This window comes from Rissa tridactyla, chromosome 1, assembly GCF_028500815.1.
Source record: "Rissa tridactyla isolate bRisTri1 chromosome 1, bRisTri1.patW.cur.20221130, whole genome shotgun sequence".
In the NCBI taxonomy this organism is placed as follows: domain Eukaryota; kingdom Metazoa; phylum Chordata; class Aves; order Charadriiformes; family Laridae; genus Rissa; species Rissa tridactyla.
In genome coordinates, this window is record NC_071466.1 from 125,167,382 (window position 1) to 125,185,854 (window position 18,473).

Sequence of the window (18,473 nt, forward strand, 5' to 3'; positions counted from 1 at the left end):
TTGTAAACAGAGAAGGACTTGTGGGGGATGTGGTGGTTGGGGGCTGTAGGCCGTCTTGGGCATAGTGATCACAAAATGGTAGAGTTCTTGATTTTTAGAGAAGCAAGGAGAGGGGTCAGCAGAACTGCCACCTTGGACTTCTGGAGGGCAGACTTTGGTCTTTTCAGGAGCCTGCTTGCCAGAGTCCCTCGGGAGGCAGTCCTGAAGGGCAAAGGAGTCCAGGAAGGCTGGACGCTTTTCAAGAAGGAAGGCTGGACGCTTTTCAAGAAGGAAGGCTGGACGCTTTTCAAGAAGGAAGTCTTAAAGGTGTGGGAGCAGGCCATCCCCAATGTGTGGAAAAACAAGCTGTCAGGGAAGAAGACTGGGCTGGTTGAACAGAGAGATATGATTGCAACTAAGGGAAAAAAGCAGAGTTTAAGAGGCAGACCGCTTAGGAAGACTACAAAGATGTTATGAGGCTATGTAAGGAGGAAATTAGAAGGGCCAAAGCCCAGCTAGAGCTTAACCTGTCTTTGGATGTTAAGAACAATAAAAAAAGTTTCTACAAATACATTAGTAATAAAAGGAGGGCTAAGGAGAATCTCCGTGGGTGGTAACATGATGACAAAGGATGAGGAGAAAGCTTGAGGTACTTAATGCCTTCTCTGCCTCAGTCTTTAGTAGTAAAATCAGCTGTTCCCTGAGTACCCAGACCCCTGAGCTAGTAGATAGGGGCAGGGAGCAGAATGAAGCCCCCCTAATCGAAAGGGAGATGGTGGGGGACCTGCTGCAGCACCACTTCCGTCATTTACCATCAGTCCTGGCAAACTGGGGAGGTTCCAGTTGACTGGAGGCTAGCAAATGTGACACCCATCCACAAGAAGGGCTGGAAGGAGGATCCGGGGAACTACAGGCCTGTCAGTCTGACCTCAGTGCCTGGGAACATCATGAACAGATGATCCTGAGTGCCATTATGCGGCATGTGAAGGACAACCAGGTGATCAGGCCCAGTCAGCCTGGGTTCATGAAAGGCAGGTCCTGCTTGACAAACTTGATCTCCTTCTGTGACAAAGTGACCTGCTTTGTGGATGAGGGAAAGGCTGTGAATGTTGTTTACATGGACTTTAGTAAAGCCTCTAACATGGTTTCCCACAGCATTCTCCTGGAGAAACTGGTTGCCCGTGGCTTGGACGGGAGTACTCTTTGCTGGGTTGAAAACTGACTGGAGGGCCGGGCCCAGAGAGTGGTGGTGAATGGAGTTAAATCCAGTTCACAGCCGGTCATGAGTGGTGTTCCCCGAGGGCTTGGTATTGGGGCCAGTTCTCTTTAATATCTTTATCGACGATCTGGACTGAGGATTGAATGCACCCTCAGTAAGTTTGCAGACAACACCAAGTTGGGTGGGGCTGTTGATCTGCTTGAAGGTAGAAAGGCATTGCAGAGGGATCTGGACAGGCTGGATCGATGGGCCAAGGCCAATGGTATGAGGTTCAACAAGGCCAAGTGCCGGGTCCTGCACTTGGGTCACAACAACCCCATGCAGTGTTACAAGCTTAGGGAGAAGTAGCTGGACAGCTGCCTGGCAGAAAAGGACCTGGGGGTGTTGGTCGACTGCCAGCTGAAGATGGAGCCAGCAGTGTGCCCAGGTGGCCAAGAAGGCTAACAGCATCTTGGCGTGTATCAGGAATAGTGTGGTGAGTAGCACTAGGGAAGTGATCGTGCCCCTGTACTCAGCACTGGTGAGGCCCCACCTTGAGTACTGTGTCTAGTTCTGGGCCCCTCATTACAAAAAAGACGTTGAGGTGCTGGAGCGGGTCCAGAGAAGGGCAGCAAAGCTGGTGAGGGGTCTGGAGAAAAAGTCTATAAGAAACGGCTGAGGTAAGCTGAGGTTGTTTAGCCTGGAGAAAAGGAGGCTGAGGGGAGGCCTTATCATTCTCTACAACTACCTGAAAGAAGGTTGTAGAGAGGTGGGGGTCGGTCTCTTCTCCCAAGTAACAGGCGATAGGATGAGAAGAAATAGCCTCAAGTTGTGCCAAGGGAGGTTTAGACTGGATATTAGGAAAATTTTTTACATTGAAAGGGTTATCAAGCATTGGAACAAGCTGCCCAGGGAAGTGGTGGAATCTTCATTCCTGGAGGTTATTTAAAAGATGGGTAGACATAGTGCTTAGGGATATGGTGTAGGGATGTTTTTTGTCAGTGTTAGGTCGGTGGTTGGATTTGATCTGAAAGGTACCTTCCAACCTAGACAATTCTATGATAGGGAGTTTTTACTAACTTTATAATTTGTAATTGTATGTAATTTCTTTAGTGAATTGAACAGAAATCAGTTGGAGCCTCAAAACTGAGACATTATACTAGCTTCTTGATTTTTTTATTTTTTTCCCCAGCAAGATGATAACCTAATTTGTTATTGGTTCCCGTATCACATTCGTTGTTCTAAAATAAGATGCCACAATATGAGTGCTTGTTTTCATCCTGCAAATGTTCAAGTGTACCCTTTCAGAATAGTTTGTAAGGCCATAGTGATACCACTTCCAGCATTTTGCAGTAAAAAGATGCACCTGAATGTCCATGTTTCTTCACTGAAAGTTTAACTCTTCAGAATCACATATGGATGTGTTAGTTATTGATGTCAGAAGAATAAACCTTGAAAGGCTGTCCTGATCAAGAGAGACACTTGTGATTCCTCTTCTCCAAAGAGAACTGCTTTGTAAATTGTCAGGCAAGTGAACTTAATTCTACTGAAGATATAAGGTATGATGCAGAGACAGTAACTCATAGAAAAGCTTTGTTGAATTCATGTCACTTAAGTTCTCAGCACCCTATTATTAATTTATTATTATATGTATGGCAGGCAACCCAAAGTTATCTTGACGAATGTCCTGAGGACGAAAATAGGAAGAAAATACACACAGGCGCAACTTAAAACTGGTGCTAATTTTTCTGATGCTGGCAAGCTGCAGTCAGATCAACCACCCTCATCATCTGCTGCCAGTCTAACGATATGGCAAATTTTAAACCCTACTCTCCAAAGCCTTTTTGTGTCTAAAAGGTACGTTGTCTTTGCCTCGTGTCACTCAACAAAATAATTTTCCTTTCAGTTGTTTTTTTCATGAGAAAGTATTCTTTGTTGTACCACAGCCATCTTGTTCATGAGCTATATTCTCATTCTCGTGTCATCTGACTTGACTGAATTCCCTTGTACCTGGTTCCTTTTGATAATCATTGAGAGAGATGGTGCCAGGCACACTGTGGTGGGTTTTCTGATCAGATGTCTTCTACATGGTCCTGTACTAACAAGACCCAATTAATTCTGATTCAGCCATTGGACTCTCAAAATGTTTGGATTTTTTTATTCTTGTGAAAAAAGTACACCTGTATTTAACTGCCCTCTTTTCTCAGAGAAGGTGTCAGGATGTATTTTCACTGTTACTATTTCAGACTACTCATGAAAATGAGAACTGGCATAAAGGGTCAGAAGAAAAGCATATCAAGTCTGGTATCTTCCTCCCCACCCTACCAGGCAATGGTCAGTTGCAGATATCCAGGGAAAAGTATGGCTAGAGTGAATACTTTTTTGCGCTGTTTTCTCTCTGAGCTTCTGATGTTCAGAGACTTCCTTTATTGGAAGTTACATCCAGACTACAGTATTCTTTGATATCAGACTTTTCCTCTAAATCATATCCTCATTGCTTATCACCTGTGTGCCTCTGCAGCATCTTGTCTGTAAGGTAGTCTACTGATTGAAAGCAAATTTACATCTTAGTGCAAGAGGAAATCTGAGTGCTCCCCAGACGTCATGCAGTCAGTGCTGGAATGTGCTTTGTAGGTGTATACAGACAACAGGAGAATTATGTAGTCCATACCCAAAAGACAATGTTGTTCACAACAGCTTCAAAAAAGGCCATGACATTACATCCTAATCCAAAATAAATTGCAATGGAAGTGGTAGAATTTAAATCCCATCTTGAGAAACTAAGTGAGTAAATCAAGAGCTATACAGCAAGCTGTCTGCAGTGGCATTGCATGAAGTAAGTTGTGCTGCTCTTACGCACTTGTGCTCAAGTTGGCAGTTGCATCTTTGTATTTCTGGTTATCTTATTTTTGATGCTTGTCTCTTCTAACACTTGCAGATGTTTTTTCTGAGCCTTGTTATTGCTACTCTGTAGAATGCCATCTGGAAGTTGAGGAGGGGAACAAAATCTAATGCTACCATTTTGGTGGTGCACTACTTTTCTACTTGTTTACAAAGTGCTTGAGAAAATCCATTCTGTTTTACTGGAGGCTTCTTGTTCACAGGAAAATCAAGATTGTTTGCTCCATAGTTCTGAGAAATGTGTACAAATATTGTATGAACGCTATTTAGAGATAAACAGTTACCAGTTTTTAAGCAATACTTAGGTGTTAGAGGCAATACAGTGTGAATTGTATGTAGCTAAGGTGAAATTATATGTCTGGCATTTCTTACCCTGGTCTCTTGTTGCTTTTTTTAATTTATACACTTACCTTGGATTTTAAATTCCTTAGTGGGATTTTGTTTTGTCTCTAAGGGACTGAAAATAATGATGTTTGATTATCAAGCCTTTAAGATACGTGAATTTAACAAGAAGTTTCTTTCTCTAGATTTCAGTGCAGTATTTATGATTTACTGTTATATATGTGGCAGGCAACCCAAAGTTATCTTGACGAATGTCCTGAGGACGAAAATTGGAAGAAAATACATAGACAGCCACGTAATAATTGATGCAGATTTATCTGATGCTGACAGATTACAATCAGGTCAACTACCCTCATCATCTGTTGCCAGCCTACAGACATGTCAAATATTAAGTTCTCCTCATGAAAGTTCTTTTCTGTCTGAAAGGTATGTTACTCACTGATGATTTTGCCAGTCTTCCTGAAATGACATGACTTCACAATGGAAAAGAATTTCCCTGACACAATTTTTATTATACTCTTGCCTTGAAGCAGGAGATCAATTTCCTGAGTGCAAACTAAGATGCTGCTCCAGTGAGCCGTTTTAACATTGCATTTATTCTGATTTGCTGCACCTGATATTAATAAGCTACTTTTCTTTCATAAAAGGAATTACCATTTACAGTAAATCAGTGTTTTGATTTGTGAAGATGGCCATGTAATTCAAACACATTTAAGTTGGTTTTGTGTCTAGAACCAAAATCTTGCTTTTCTGTTGTTGTTAATGTGTTCTAATATGTTTTGAAGTAACCTCTTTTGCAAAATTTCTCCAAATTCGTCTCTGTGATAGTTCATTTCTTTTCACATTAATCCACTAGTGTTCTCAATCCCAACAGAAAGCCATTGTTTAAGGGCTGTATGTGTGTCCTCTCATTGCTTGACATCTACTTTTCATCTTTTCTTTCTATGTTTAGGTTGACTGAGCATCACAGTAACACTTGACATATAAAACTGGCAGAAATCAGATCTTATATAATGTTTGTTTTGGTCTAAGATGGCAGTTGAATTCAGAGTAAGCTTTTCCTCTTGTCTTTTATGGCCTCCTCTTTGCTTAACAGCAAAGTATCCAGAGGAACAAGTAGCAAGAAATTTGGTAGAACAACAGAAAAAGGAAGGAAGAGAAGAATGATTTGTGAGGGCAGGAATAATCAATAGTTACCAGGTTAAAGAAATTGTAAAATTCTTGAGGAAAGTAAGTCATATTCCTCATTCTGATATATGAACATCTCAGGGAATCTAAATTAGTAAGAATTCCTTTCTCTTTTTTGTTGGGATCCCCATTGCTGCTTAAATTAATCTGACAAAGCTGCAATTTAAGTGAGGGATTTACAACAGTTTATTATACTGTCTCATTTTAGAAATATTCAATTTGTTGCTAATAAATAGTTTTCCATAACTTTGGGATGACTAAAATGTGGGGAGCTTGTTTGAACTCTTGTATGTAACTCTAAATCTGAGGAAACATCTTGTGTATTTTTTCAAGCTCATATCTGAAGGGCAGCTGTTGAGTTTTATGTTAAGCACAAGAATGGTTTGAACTAGTCAGTTTTTTTAGTAGTTGGTGTACTCAACTTGTTTTATATTTGGAGTGGTTCATTGCTTGAAGGATTAATTTTCTGTTCCTGTGATATGCTTTTTTATTAGCAGGAACCAACATTTGGAGGATTTTCCACCCCTCCCCAGTGACCAGCATGTTAGCACAAGTTGTAATAGATACAGCATATGAAATGGAGATCAAACCACAGATGTGGTTTGATCCTTGTCACCTCTCTGTAACTAAGGTCTGCATAACATACACTTGGCACTGATTCTTTTGGGGTCTCTTCTTTCAGAGGAGAGTAAAAGCTCCCCCCATATAATGGTTTCATATACATATATAGGTGCACATGACCATATAGAGATTCTTTTGTATTGTCAGAGTAGCTAGAATGCACACTGTTTTACTGAAAATTGCGCCAGTTTTGTACTACGGAAATTTCAGATTAAGTCAAAGAATTCTGTGTGATCAGAACAGGGTGGTAATAAGTTAACCTTTCTCTATCAGCTAGAAGTTGCTGTGAGTTCCCTGTTTCCTTCCTTGCTTTTTGTGTTACAAAACTGGTGGATTTTTTTATTGCTTGTTCACTACAACCCAGCATGAAATGCATTTGCTTATGTCACCACTGACCTATCAGTATAACTAATGAATTTGAGGTAAGTCTTAAATCTAAAGAAACTTAAGGTTTTAAAGTGTGTTTTTTACTTGTTTCTCATGGCTGTTGAGAACACTTCAGTATGTACTGGCATAGCTTCTTAGCTTATGCATATATCGAAGAAGTGCATTTTAAACAGACTTATCAGCAAAGATTGGAAGTGAAAATAAAATGTGCAGAATTTGTGTATAGAGTAAATATGTTTAGGAAAGTCTATTAGCTGAAGTATTCCTATTGAAATGTTTCCTGTTGTTGAAATCATAGAATGGTTCGGATTGGAAGGGACCTTAAAGAACATCTAGTTCCAACCCCCCCTGCCCTGGCCAGTGGACAGGGCAACCCACTAGACCAGGCTGCTCAAAGCCCCATCCAGCCTGGCCTTGAACACTTCCTGGGATGGGGCATCCACAGCTTCCCTGGGCAACCTATTCCAGTGCCTCACCACCCTCACAGTAAAGAACTTCTTCCTGATATCCAATCTAAATCTCCCTTCCTTCAGTTTGAAACCGTTACCCCTCGTCCTATCATTACACTCCCTGATAAAGAGTCTCTTCCCCATCTTTCCTGTGGGCCCCCTTTAGGTACTGGAAGGCTGCTGTAAGGTCTCCCCAGAGCTGGAAATACCAGAATTGTGATATTGGTGTAAAACAAATGCTAAAAAAACACTTAGTGACTTAGTATGCTCTTTTAAGGCAGTCAAATCTATATAGCTGTTATGCGTACAAATATTTAAGTTGAGAAAGAGATGTGGGTTCCAAAACCAAGTTTTCTGTAGTGAGGTTATTCCAGAAGTGGTGCTGCGTGATCTATGGCAGACTCTGTCTTTATCAAGATACAGAGTGAATAATAGTGCTTACCGAACACTTTTTCTGTATTATGGTCCAATTCATGATTCTTTATGAATGGAAAGATAATCAACCATTTCTTCATGATGCTTTTACACTGTGCATCACTGTAGTATCAGAGCAGTCTGGAAATCTTTATTTCCCTTTACAGTATTCCCAAAGAGCAGTGATACTCCCAATCTACAGATAGGGCACTGAAGAACAGGTGCCTGCTCAGAAAGTGTCCAGCAGTGTTGGCTGTTTAGTTAGAGATGTCAAGAATGTTCTTTCTCATGGTTGGTGATGTTCCTTATGGGTACAGACTCAGCTGCCAGTGATTTCAGTCATTGTGATGATAGCTTAGCTCTTTGCAAATTGGAGACCGCAAAATTCTGTGTTAAGCACGTTATAAAACAATGAATGCAAAAATCCCTTTGGATTAAGTAAGGTGAAAAAAGGAGTGGAACAGATTTCCAGAGCAGCATTAAATTGCTTTATCTATGAAATCTTATTTCCTTTCTGATTTTCCAGTTCTCACAGAAAGTGAAACAAAGGTCATGAAGGTTAGTTTCTTTTATCTTGTAGCCTTGATAAATTTTCACAAGTCTTGCATACTGAATGTAATTAAGTTAATGTGAGAAAATACCACATGCACATATAACTAAAAGCTATCCTAATGCATACATGAGAAACCAAAATACAGTTATGTAGACTTTTGTGAGCTGTAACAGAGAAGTTGAGAATGTGTTTACAAGAGTAGACCTCAAATGTGAGCATGTCATACTGTTCAGTCTGTCAGCACCTCCTGAGTATATTCTCCTATTTATAAAAAAGCAACTAAAATTTTTAAAAAAACAAATTACTTTCTTGCATGTCTGTCTTAGAATGAAACTACAAACTCAGCTGAACACCTGTAGGTTGCCTAGTTTCTCGTACTGTAATCTTTTTCTGTTTCTTCCTCATTCATGTCCCACCCCCCCACCCCCCCCCCCTTCAGAGTTTCTGTTTTAGGCCCCTTTGAGCAGGAATTTCTATTTCAGATCTTCTCTCATTGCAGGAATTTACTCAGTGGATTTTATTAGCAGTTCTAAATCTAAATTAAAAATACTACATTGCCTCATTCCCACTGCATTCATGGCAAAGGCAAGGATACATTCAACTGACTGTTCTCTCTTTTTTTTTTTCTTGTTATGTGTTCTAGTTGCAGTCATGCTTTACAGCAAAATAATATTCCAGTGTCTGATGCAAATATGTCAGATTTTCATTCTTTGCACATTTTAGAAGCATCTGTTTCATTAATAATGTCAGACTATCTGTGTATTTCCATAACAGAAACCGAATTAGTTTGTGTTTCATTTGTCAAGCTCGCCATGCTTACGAGAGAGGCAGAAGTTTGTGGTCCAACCAACTCTTGTTTCTGTTGGGATTTTTATTCAGTATTCTTTCAAAATTAAAGATAAGTCATAGTTAATATTCTTTACAGGTCTGAGCATTGCCTGAGAAAGACAGATGATGATCTGTGTAAATTGACCAAGGCTTCTAAGGAACCAGAAAAAAATGTCTTCACTTCTAGAAGACAGAGGCTGCAGAAGAAAGGTTTGTAGTGAGCAATAATCTGGCATTTAAGTATGAATTTTGGAGGCGTTGGGAAACTTTCTTTATTTACTCTAGTATTATGAGGCGAGCACAGAAATAAAATAGGTGTTGCACGCAGTGTATGTGTTTCCTTAAAATGCAGTTCTTTTACAGATAATGGTAAAACGTATCAAATAGCTGTTTTTTAAATAGGAACAAAGCTATGGCTAATCAGATCTGTGGAAGAAAAAGGAAACTGAGGGAAGCCTCACTGCAGCATTATAATCCTGATTTTATAAAAAGTCTTTTACTCTCAAGAATGTAATACATTAAGAATGCTCAAATGGTTTGTGAGCCCTCCTAAAATGTTTATGCTATATGACCGTATTTGTATTTGCTGCTGAAAAAGATGAGCTCTATGCTGAGTCTCCAGAAAGAACATACTGGTTAGTAATATTTGCAGATTAGAACAGGAAATGGAGAATATTGCATCCATCAGAAGATAAAAACTGGAGTATGGAGTGCTAATTCTTACTTGGAAGTGAGGTACGAATTTGGTTATACCCTTATCTTAACTAATTCTGCAATAATAATGTTTCCTTAATTATTGTACAGAATATATTTTGGCAGCCACACACATTTAAAAAAGGAATGAACTATTGTGGAGGGTATCTAGTTCCATGCATTTAATTTAAGATATAACAGATATGAAGAAATACAAAGGTGTTTAAGGATAACCCATTAAATCACTTGGTTTTTCCTGACACAGAAAACCAGAACTATGATGAACTGGAAAAGAGGAGCAGAAACATGAACAGCACCACTTTTAGTCAGAAGGAAATGGGCTCTTTTGATTCTGAGAAAAGGAAAAGAAGATCTAGTGGCCATATTTCTGATGATTGTAATGCACATATTCCAGAAAAATCACTTCTGCTGTCTGTAAGTTGCACTTAAGTTTAACATATGTGTTTGTGTACACACATGCACACACTCTTCAGTAGCAACATCCAAAATAAAAAAATTCTACTAATAAATAGGGTATCTAGGGATACTATTACACCTGTTGAGGGAAAGTAGTTCAGTGGTGCATCAAGAAGAGTGAGTATATGTACTTCCGTCCACAACATCAGAATATGCTTGTTGTAGCAGAAAGGTGGTGAGATATGAAAGACGGTGTTTCCTTCAGACAGGAGCATGGAGTAGTACAATCTTGGAAATAAGGCATCTAGCTACTTAAGTGAGGCTTCTTTCACAGTCGGTATAGACTAATTAGGGACTTCAATACAAAAATTACAAAGTATACCTGGGGTTATTAAAATCTTGCGGATGTCATCTTTCTCCCTCCTCAGTCTGTCTTACCCTTCCCTAAAGTTTTATTCTTATCTGTCATTAAGATTTGGGGGGAGGGGGGCGGGTGGGGAGAAAAAAGACTGAGGGAACCAATCGGTAAAGTACAAACTGTGATTTATATTCAAGCATTTGAATACAATAAAGGCATCTCTGTAACCTTCTGATTAAAACCCCACAGAAGTAGGTAGTTGCTGAGTCCTGTTCACCTAGTTGACCAAGCCACACATTTGCAGAGTAATGAACATCACTGGTGCTTGGTCTTTCAGTGTCAGGCAATGAGAGAGCTGCTAAAAAATCAGAAAGAGTTTCTTGATCAGTTTCAATGGGGGTCAAAGTAGACTTTTAAAAGGTGGTCCCTCATACCTTTATGTAACAACCTTTGGAACACGAGGAGGGAGAAATTACTCTGACTTGTGCTCTAAATGCAGCTGCATTAAGCTATAATTATTTTGTCTAGCCCGTGGCTAAGTCTCAGTGGTCGCTGAGCCGAACCACCATATATCAAGAAATAAACATATATCCTGTCTGATTCCTGTTTTCTAGAAAGAGCAAAGATTGAGTTCAACCGAGTCTCCTGGCTGCAGAACACCCTGTGAGGATGGACAAAGTCACAGATCTAATACAATTCTGTTGCCGGACTGTATTCTGCAGCCATTAGAGAGAGAATATAAAGACGCTTCCAACCACAACCGCTTGAGGCCTGCTTACAGCTGCACAGAGGAACCTGGGTCAGAGTCTCCTTCCAGAAACTTGTCAGAGAAACAGCTTTCTGCCACCAGTGAGGACATGATTTCACCAGGAGTTAGCGCCCTCAGGAAATTAAAGATGGACGCATCACAGTATCTGAGCAAGCTGCGGAACAGAATCTGCAGGGGTAATCGGCAACTTGTTTCAGTTGACCCAAGTATGTACTGTGTCTGTGCTGCTGACAATTACTATTGGTACGCCTAGGTACTAGGAGAACTCATGCGTGACTGCCTAGTTGAAACATATGGAACAAAAGATTGAAGACAGAGATCGTGCTGTTTGTAATGCATTGTGCAGGTTAGAGAACAGCGCCTAGTGCCAGTGTCCTCTGCTGGAGTGCAGAGGGTCCTGTACTGAGAAACAGGATAGAGAGCAGGATTTTCAAATTCCAGTCCTTATGGCTACGGAAAATCAAGCTTGTACTTTTAAATTATGCTTAAACTGAGGAAAAAAAAATTCTCTCTTCTTTGAAGCAGCTATGTTGTGGCCCGTTTCTTTTAATATTCAAATAATTTTGAGCATCTCGGGTAAAAAGTGTTAATATAGGTACAAAGCAGTACTTGTTGCATACACTTCCATGCACGCAGACCTTGTCTGGTTTGGGCAATGTACTTCAATATTACATGCTGCAAGAGAGAATTCTTTGCTCATCTGAAATCCACAATGAATGAAATATTCTCAAGTCTGCATCTTGTAGTATATGTATACTTATTTTTTCCTCTTTAGTTGTCCTTTCCAGTGATGATGAAGATGTGTCTTCTGAGCCAAAATGCACAGAGCTGCTGCAGGATAAGATCACTGACAATAAAGAAACAGACAAACAGTCTGACTTCTGTTTCTCAGCAAAGCAATTAGAAAACAAGATGGAAAGTCCCACAGAGCAGGTAGTCCAGTTTCTGGCCTATGTGTTGTTATGCCAACCCTTTAATTTATTTCTCCAATGTTTATTTTTTCTTGCATGTTAGCACAAAAGTGAGATGTTTAGAGCAGATATGTTTAGTTCCAGCAACCAGCTGTAGCTGCAGTAATTTATTTCACAGATAGAATATAGAATTCTGGACAGTCTTCAGAAAAGATCTGTGGCTCTGAAGCTTGAGTGTTTTTGCAACATACAATGCATTTCATATTTTGAAAATAAACATTTGGAAATGTTTAATATTACAAAACAGGAAGGATCGAGTAGTAATCTGAGCTAGAGGTTAACAGCATGAAGATACAGCTGTGAAAAGCTTTTTTTTTTCTACACAATGTTTTTTATATTTATTGTAGTTAAAGTCAGTAGTTTCTTCTTGTCATCCAGTCCCCTGTTGTAATTCAGTGCAAGGAGAAGTTGAGGGATCTTTGTTGACAGCAGACAGGGATAGGGTGAAGTTCCCTTTCCGGTGTGGCTAGCAGTGGAATTTGAATCTGAAACTAGCCATAAAGGTTGTTGCCCCACTTTGGACTTGGTTAGCCTTGTGCTGCTTGTTTTGACCTGGATTTAAATTGTCTCTATAATCCTGAAACAAGCCAGAAGAGACAATGTTGCCTCTTCTCACAGATGCGTTGTTTTGATCATAAGCATTGAATTGGATTCTGTACCTTTGATAGGGTACCTTTGAAGAGGGGTATTTTTTGTTGCTTTCTTGTTTGAGTTTTTACTTGGTTCTAGATTAGTAAAGAGCACAGCTTATGTCTTGCCAATGGGAACTTCAGAGGTGCAGTAAGATACTGTTAGAACGTTGTCAGTAATGACTGTAATAACATTTACAGCTTTTTAATATGGATTTCTCATATGGAAATTGACTTTGGGAGTAAATTCTTAAAAACATAAAGAAAAGATTCCTCAGGTTACAGGAGGGAAGTGTCTCATTTAAATCTTTGTGGTAAATGTACTTTTTCCCCCCTCCCCCCCAGTTTTTAACAGAACCAATTGATGATATGTGTCCTGTCAGCTTACCTTCTGGAAGCCCACCTAGAAAACAGATGAACCCAGCATTGGATGTTGAATTTGATAGTCTATACATTGGGAAATTTAAATGGTTATCAACAGGTCCTGCTAGGGTAAGTTGTTCTATTACAGTGATATTTTGAGAATATTAAAAAATTAAATTTCTAGTTAGGCAAAGTTAGTGGTACTTAGTGTGGAAGCACTGAGTTTGGAATATTTTTACATCAAATTGCTTTGGCTAAACGATGGGTTGTGTATTCCATTACCTCATATGCCTGGATTGCTATTATTAGAAAAGCTAACTGGGATTTTCTGTGGTCCCAGTTTTCAGAGGTAAAGGTGCTGTATAAATGCTATACTGGAACAGAAATCATACCGAGGAAGCTTTTTCTGAGTTCTAACAGAAAATAACGGCCATGTTAGAGTTCATGTCACTTGAGATAAACACCAATTACTTTTCTCAGAAATAGTACAGATACTAGAGTAAAGTAATCCATAGTGATAAGAGTTCAGATATATACTATGTGCTGATCTTTCCTTTTAAACAGAGAATTGCTTGTTTTGTAACTTTAAAGAGCAGAAAACCAACACTAAAAGCATTAGTGCATAAGCAACATGCCACTCATAGGGTGTAGAAATACAAGTGAAGGTGTACTTCAAGTGGAGTACCAGCTGCAGGAGTTTCAACAGGTCTTTGAACAGACTCATTCTGTATATTGCAATTGAAAAATAAATGTTTGAACATGTAAATCTTTTATTTTTGCCTGCAGTAAGACATTTTGGAATCTTGGATTGTAATAATAGTTTCAGCTTTTCGCAAAACAGGAGTTTTGTGCAGCAGTTCTCATGCAGTAATGGAAACATTTCATGGAAACTTCCTAAGTTAATATGCCAAAACCATTTGAGAAATGAGTTGAAGTACGTTTAGAATCAATGCTTTTAGGTGGAAAGTGAAATTTTTCCTTGGAAAAAACAACTTTGTGCTTACTGTGGTAACGTAAGAGAAATGTCTTTGCTCAATGTATATGACAACCTTATGTCAAAGTGACAATAAAGGATTCTTTATTTAGCCAAGTTGTCTTAACATAGCAGCAGTGTTAAGTGGAAACTTTAAATACTTTAATTCGAAGTTTAATATAAATAGCAAAGTAACACCCCAGTGTTGGACCATTTATATAGCATTCCTTAATTCAAATAGTGCAGCTGACAGTCTTTATCACGAGGAGTTTACAAATGAGCTGGTTTTGTCCCAAGTTTTTTATCAGTTTTTTTTCTTGTTAAGGAGTCTGCAGGCAGCTCTGCAACTTTCTGCTTATTTCTCAGTACTGAGCACCTCTGGAAGTCAATTTGCTGTCAATTACATTCTGCAATGTGTATTCAGAAGTGTTGTTTTCGGGAAAATAGGCAATATTAAGTTCTTAAATTAGGCATATCGGACGTGGCAGTGTTAGGTTAACAGTTGGACTCAATGATCTTAAGGGTCTTTTCCAACCTAAATGATGCTATGATATTATTTTCAGTTTATTTGGTTATGTGCAGTTAATTAAAATTCTTACTTGTGTTTTAATTATTTTGTAAAAAGCAAACTAATTTATATTTTTTGTAATCTTATTTCAGTTTACAACCAAGTATATTATGATCCCATTTCAAGGTAAGAGAATCTCTTTCTTTAGCTTTCTCTTAACTATATCTTTAAAGTATTGCATTAAAATACTCAGTATATATTTATATTATGAATAATTTATAATCTTATTTGCTTTCACAAAGACATGAAATGATTTTAAAAATTACAGTTTACAATAATTAAAAATTACAGTTTAAATAAGTGTTAGTGTCTGTAAGTGTAAGCATTAATAATTTATCAGCTTCTTACACTTACAAGGTGAGCTTGTAGTTTTAATGGCCTTGCCTTTAGCATCCCTGCGTATGTTAAGTGTTGAACTGTAGTAAATATGACCCTGTTTTTGAGGTGAAGCGTTAGTCTTTTCAGATTAGGATTTTAGATGACTAGGTTTATTAAAGAAAAACGTATGAGTTGACTAAAGCTAAGAGGAATATAACTCTTAGATTTGCATTTGGTGCATTTTCTGAAGATGTGTGGTTTCTGTGTCTTGTAGGAGAAGGTTTGTGAGCAGTTCTGAATTGGATTGACTAAAGCAAATAGGAGTTCATGATTTGCAATATTTTTTTCTATATTTGTAGGTATTAACTTGGTTATTCTGAGAAAAAATAGAATTTTTTTCATGAGGAATTGTGTGTTTAGATATTTAGCTTTTGGTGTTACAATTTGATAACTTTTTTTACATAGTTTGTTATAGCTGATTTAAGTATTACATTCTCAACACACTTTATGTAATGCCGGGAATAAAATCTACAAGTACTGTTTCAGTACACTCTGATCATACTTAGGTCTTAGTATGTAATTGCTATAACATGTATGACTTTATAGTTACCCGTGGCTGTGAAATATATGGTTATTTTAAATTCTGTTTTCTACAGTGGCTCTTAATAAGAATATTGAGCTGACAGTGGATACTCTGGATTTGAGAAGGTTTGGCTTGTGGAGAAGTGATGGTGGCTGTTCTTCGAAAGCGATCATTTTCCTTTGGTTGTCTGTGGATTACCTAGAAAAGATTGAAGCCCAATTAGGAAAGCTAGTTATCAGCAAGCCATGTGAGTAATCTCTTTTCCTTTAATGTAATGAAAAGGTCTAATATATGGCATGTCAATAAAGCAGTTATTTTACAGTTATGCTTCTGGAATACTGAGGAAGGCCTATAGCTTTTTAAAGACGTGTTGGTCAGTTTTGCTTTTCTAAATTGCCTTGCTATACTTGTATTTGGAAGCAAAATCTAACTTAATGTGATTCAAAACCACTTAATAAAAAGACCTTGTAACACAGGCCAATTGTAATCTTTGTGAGGAGGCCTTCTAAAACTAGGCTTGTATATAAAGTGTTTCTCCCTTTAAAAGAAATGGGATGTTTTAAGTGTCCTTACTCTTGAGTAACGTATATGCTAGTTGAACGGCTTGGCAGATAAAGGTTGATTTGATCTTTGACAAGACTGCCTTGGCCATTGCATTATTACTGGAGAAAACATCCACTAAAGGCCGAAGGGGCTATTTAGTCTGTAGGGTCTTATGGACTGGCTCTATTTATTTTTCTAGTGTGAAGCTCTGTAAAACTGAATATAACTTTTGCTCAAATATTCAGAGGGGCACAAGCATACAAGGTTTTTACGTTAGCAAAATCATTGCAAAATGACATCTAACAAAATGATGATGTCAGAGTTGCCTGTGTGAAATTTAACAGTATGTTTACCTTGTGTAATTAGCACCTGCATGAGGAAAATTTATAAGTAATGTTAACTTTAGATTAGGAGCATGAGTAGTTTGAAGTGAAATACTGAGTGAAATTTTAGCAGTGAGTTACCTTTACTTGATGTAGGTTTTATCAAAGTTACTGGTAGCTTCTATAGATGCAGCTCCCAGTGAAATGAGTGGAATCTGGGTATGAAGCTGTGAGGAACTTTTTAATCTTAGCTTTATTTATCTTGATTACATTCTTGTTGTAGGAGAAATCTTCAGTTGTTATTAAATTTCTATGCTTGAATGTTTTATGCTTTGTAAATATGTAGTAATGTAAATATTTTTAAATGTATGTAGAGACTTGTAACAAATCAGTGGTGGTTTTACAGATTGTGGAAATAGTTGCGATGATTCTGCTCTGCCTTCTTAGTGTGTTAATATTAGATGAAAATACATCATGACAGATCTGACATCCTGAGAGTGGTGAGGCTGCTGCCGCTCCACGTCCCTGGGTGAAGATGTAGTCCCAATAGGTAGAGCACATACGTAGAGCACACACGTACACGACATATATACATAGCTGGCCACACAGATAACACAGACACATGTGTGCTCATACGAACATAGCACCAACAGCTTCATCCTGCTCCCCTCTCTGACTGAGCAGGATGGAGGCCCACTAGTGAGAAAATACACACATACGTATATATGTGTGTGTGTGCGTGTGCATATATATGTGTGTATATATACACACACATATACACACACATATATATGTACAAGGTGGATCGCTCTGTCAGCTGGGCTCTGATACTCAGTCTGCCCAGTTGCTGGTCCTGGATGCCAGTCTCCTCAGTTGCTGGCACCTGGACATACAAACCACTGAGGTCACTGCCAGTTGCTGGTACAGACTGTCATGCGCATGCAGGCATGCAGCTGGCCAGGACTCCCCTGGTCCCAATAGCTGAGCCCCCTGTGCTCTCATCCTTCAAGATACACAGGCAGTTGCGGAGCCAGAGCTGTCCCCTGTGGACCTGCTCACCCCTCTGTCTTCCAGGGCACTTCACCTTTTCACCTTGTATGGCTTGATCTTTGCTAGCAATCGCATGCTCCCTTGCACACAGGCATTCACTCCAGTTGCTGCGCTTAGACCCCCATACGCAAACATCGAATAGAGAGTCCCTCACCCAGGAGGGAGTTAGAAAGGAATTTAATAAGAAGACAGGATGGACTGCGCCGATCAATGCACAGGGCATGGCCAGCAAGTGTAATGACCAGCAAAGTATTTAGATGTTAGATGGGACTGGTGTTTTTAATGCCCTTAGCCCTCTATTTTTGCACACTTGTTCCCCCCCCAGTCACTCAAACCCCTCCCTTTGCCTGCCTTTGGTTTCTCCCCTAAACATCCCATAAATAGTCCTGTGCAATCCCAAAATGCTCTTCCCTTGCATCCCATCATGTGTGCCCTATACCACAGCAGTAACCCTGTCTCAGTCCAAAAGGTGGTCTGGCCTTGACTCATCTAGATGGGTTTCAGGTCTGGACCCTGGGCTGAGGCTTCCCTTGGACAGCCCTGGGAAGGGCCCAGAGTGGGTGTCCCTTCCTCCTAGTCCTTAGTGCAGGTTCCTGTCCCTCTGTGCACCTCTTGCGCAGGTGGGTCTTTGGTGGGCTGATAGCCACTGTGATAAACCTGGCAGGGTATTATTTGGGCTCCCCCTCTTGCCATTGTCTCTCTATGCTCCTTTGTGAGTGTGCAGACAAGTTTTTATCATGTAACCTAATAATTAATACTACCCATTCTCTCTTTTTTGCAGCCAAATCCAGTGAATTTGTATTTCTTGAGCTGTCCCAACCGCTCACAGAATGGGAAGAAGACAGGCTGACTGAATTGATGACAGATGTGAGCAAGAAGAACAGAGCACCAGATCTCCCTGAGTTTTTGTCTTTGAAGCAAGCATTACCCTTGTTTAAGGACCTTTCTCCTGAAGAGAGCTCTTTTCTGAGTTCCAGTAAAGATCTACTAAAGCAACGTATGCCAAAAGAGAATACCTCAGATGCTCATGAGCCTGCAGTTCAGGTTAGTGACTA

The 18,473-nt window shown here is 39.3% G+C and overlaps 1 protein-coding gene across 7 annotated transcripts in view; it reads left to right on the forward strand.

The window, feature by feature from the left end:
- The window catches only part of SENP7 (SUMO specific peptidase 7), a 47,569-nt gene that overhangs the window by 13,214 nt on the left and 15,882 nt on the right, over window positions 1–18,473 (forward strand). For 2 of the 7 annotated variants that reach the window (XM_054184058.1, XM_054184065.1), the window contains 10 exons: window positions 2,837–3,034; window positions 4,649–4,846; window positions 8,958–9,070; window positions 9,819–9,988; window positions 10,943–11,303; window positions 11,873–12,030; window positions 13,043–13,189; window positions 14,694–14,727; window positions 15,576–15,749; window positions 18,200–18,462. In XM_054184058.1, the coding sequence (XP_054040033.1) occupies window positions 2,837–3,034; window positions 4,649–4,846; window positions 8,958–9,070; window positions 9,819–9,988; window positions 10,943–11,303; window positions 11,873–12,030; window positions 13,043–13,189; window positions 14,694–14,727; window positions 15,576–15,749; window positions 18,200–18,462 (1,816 nt within the window). The remainder of the gene's footprint in view (window positions 1–2,836; window positions 3,035–4,648; window positions 4,847–8,957; window positions 9,071–9,818; window positions 9,989–10,942; window positions 11,304–11,872; window positions 12,031–13,042; window positions 13,190–14,693; window positions 14,728–15,575; window positions 15,750–18,199; window positions 18,463–18,473) is intronic. The other 5 variants (XM_054184084.1, XM_054184093.1, XM_054184061.1 and 2 more) reach the window with 4 other exon arrangements.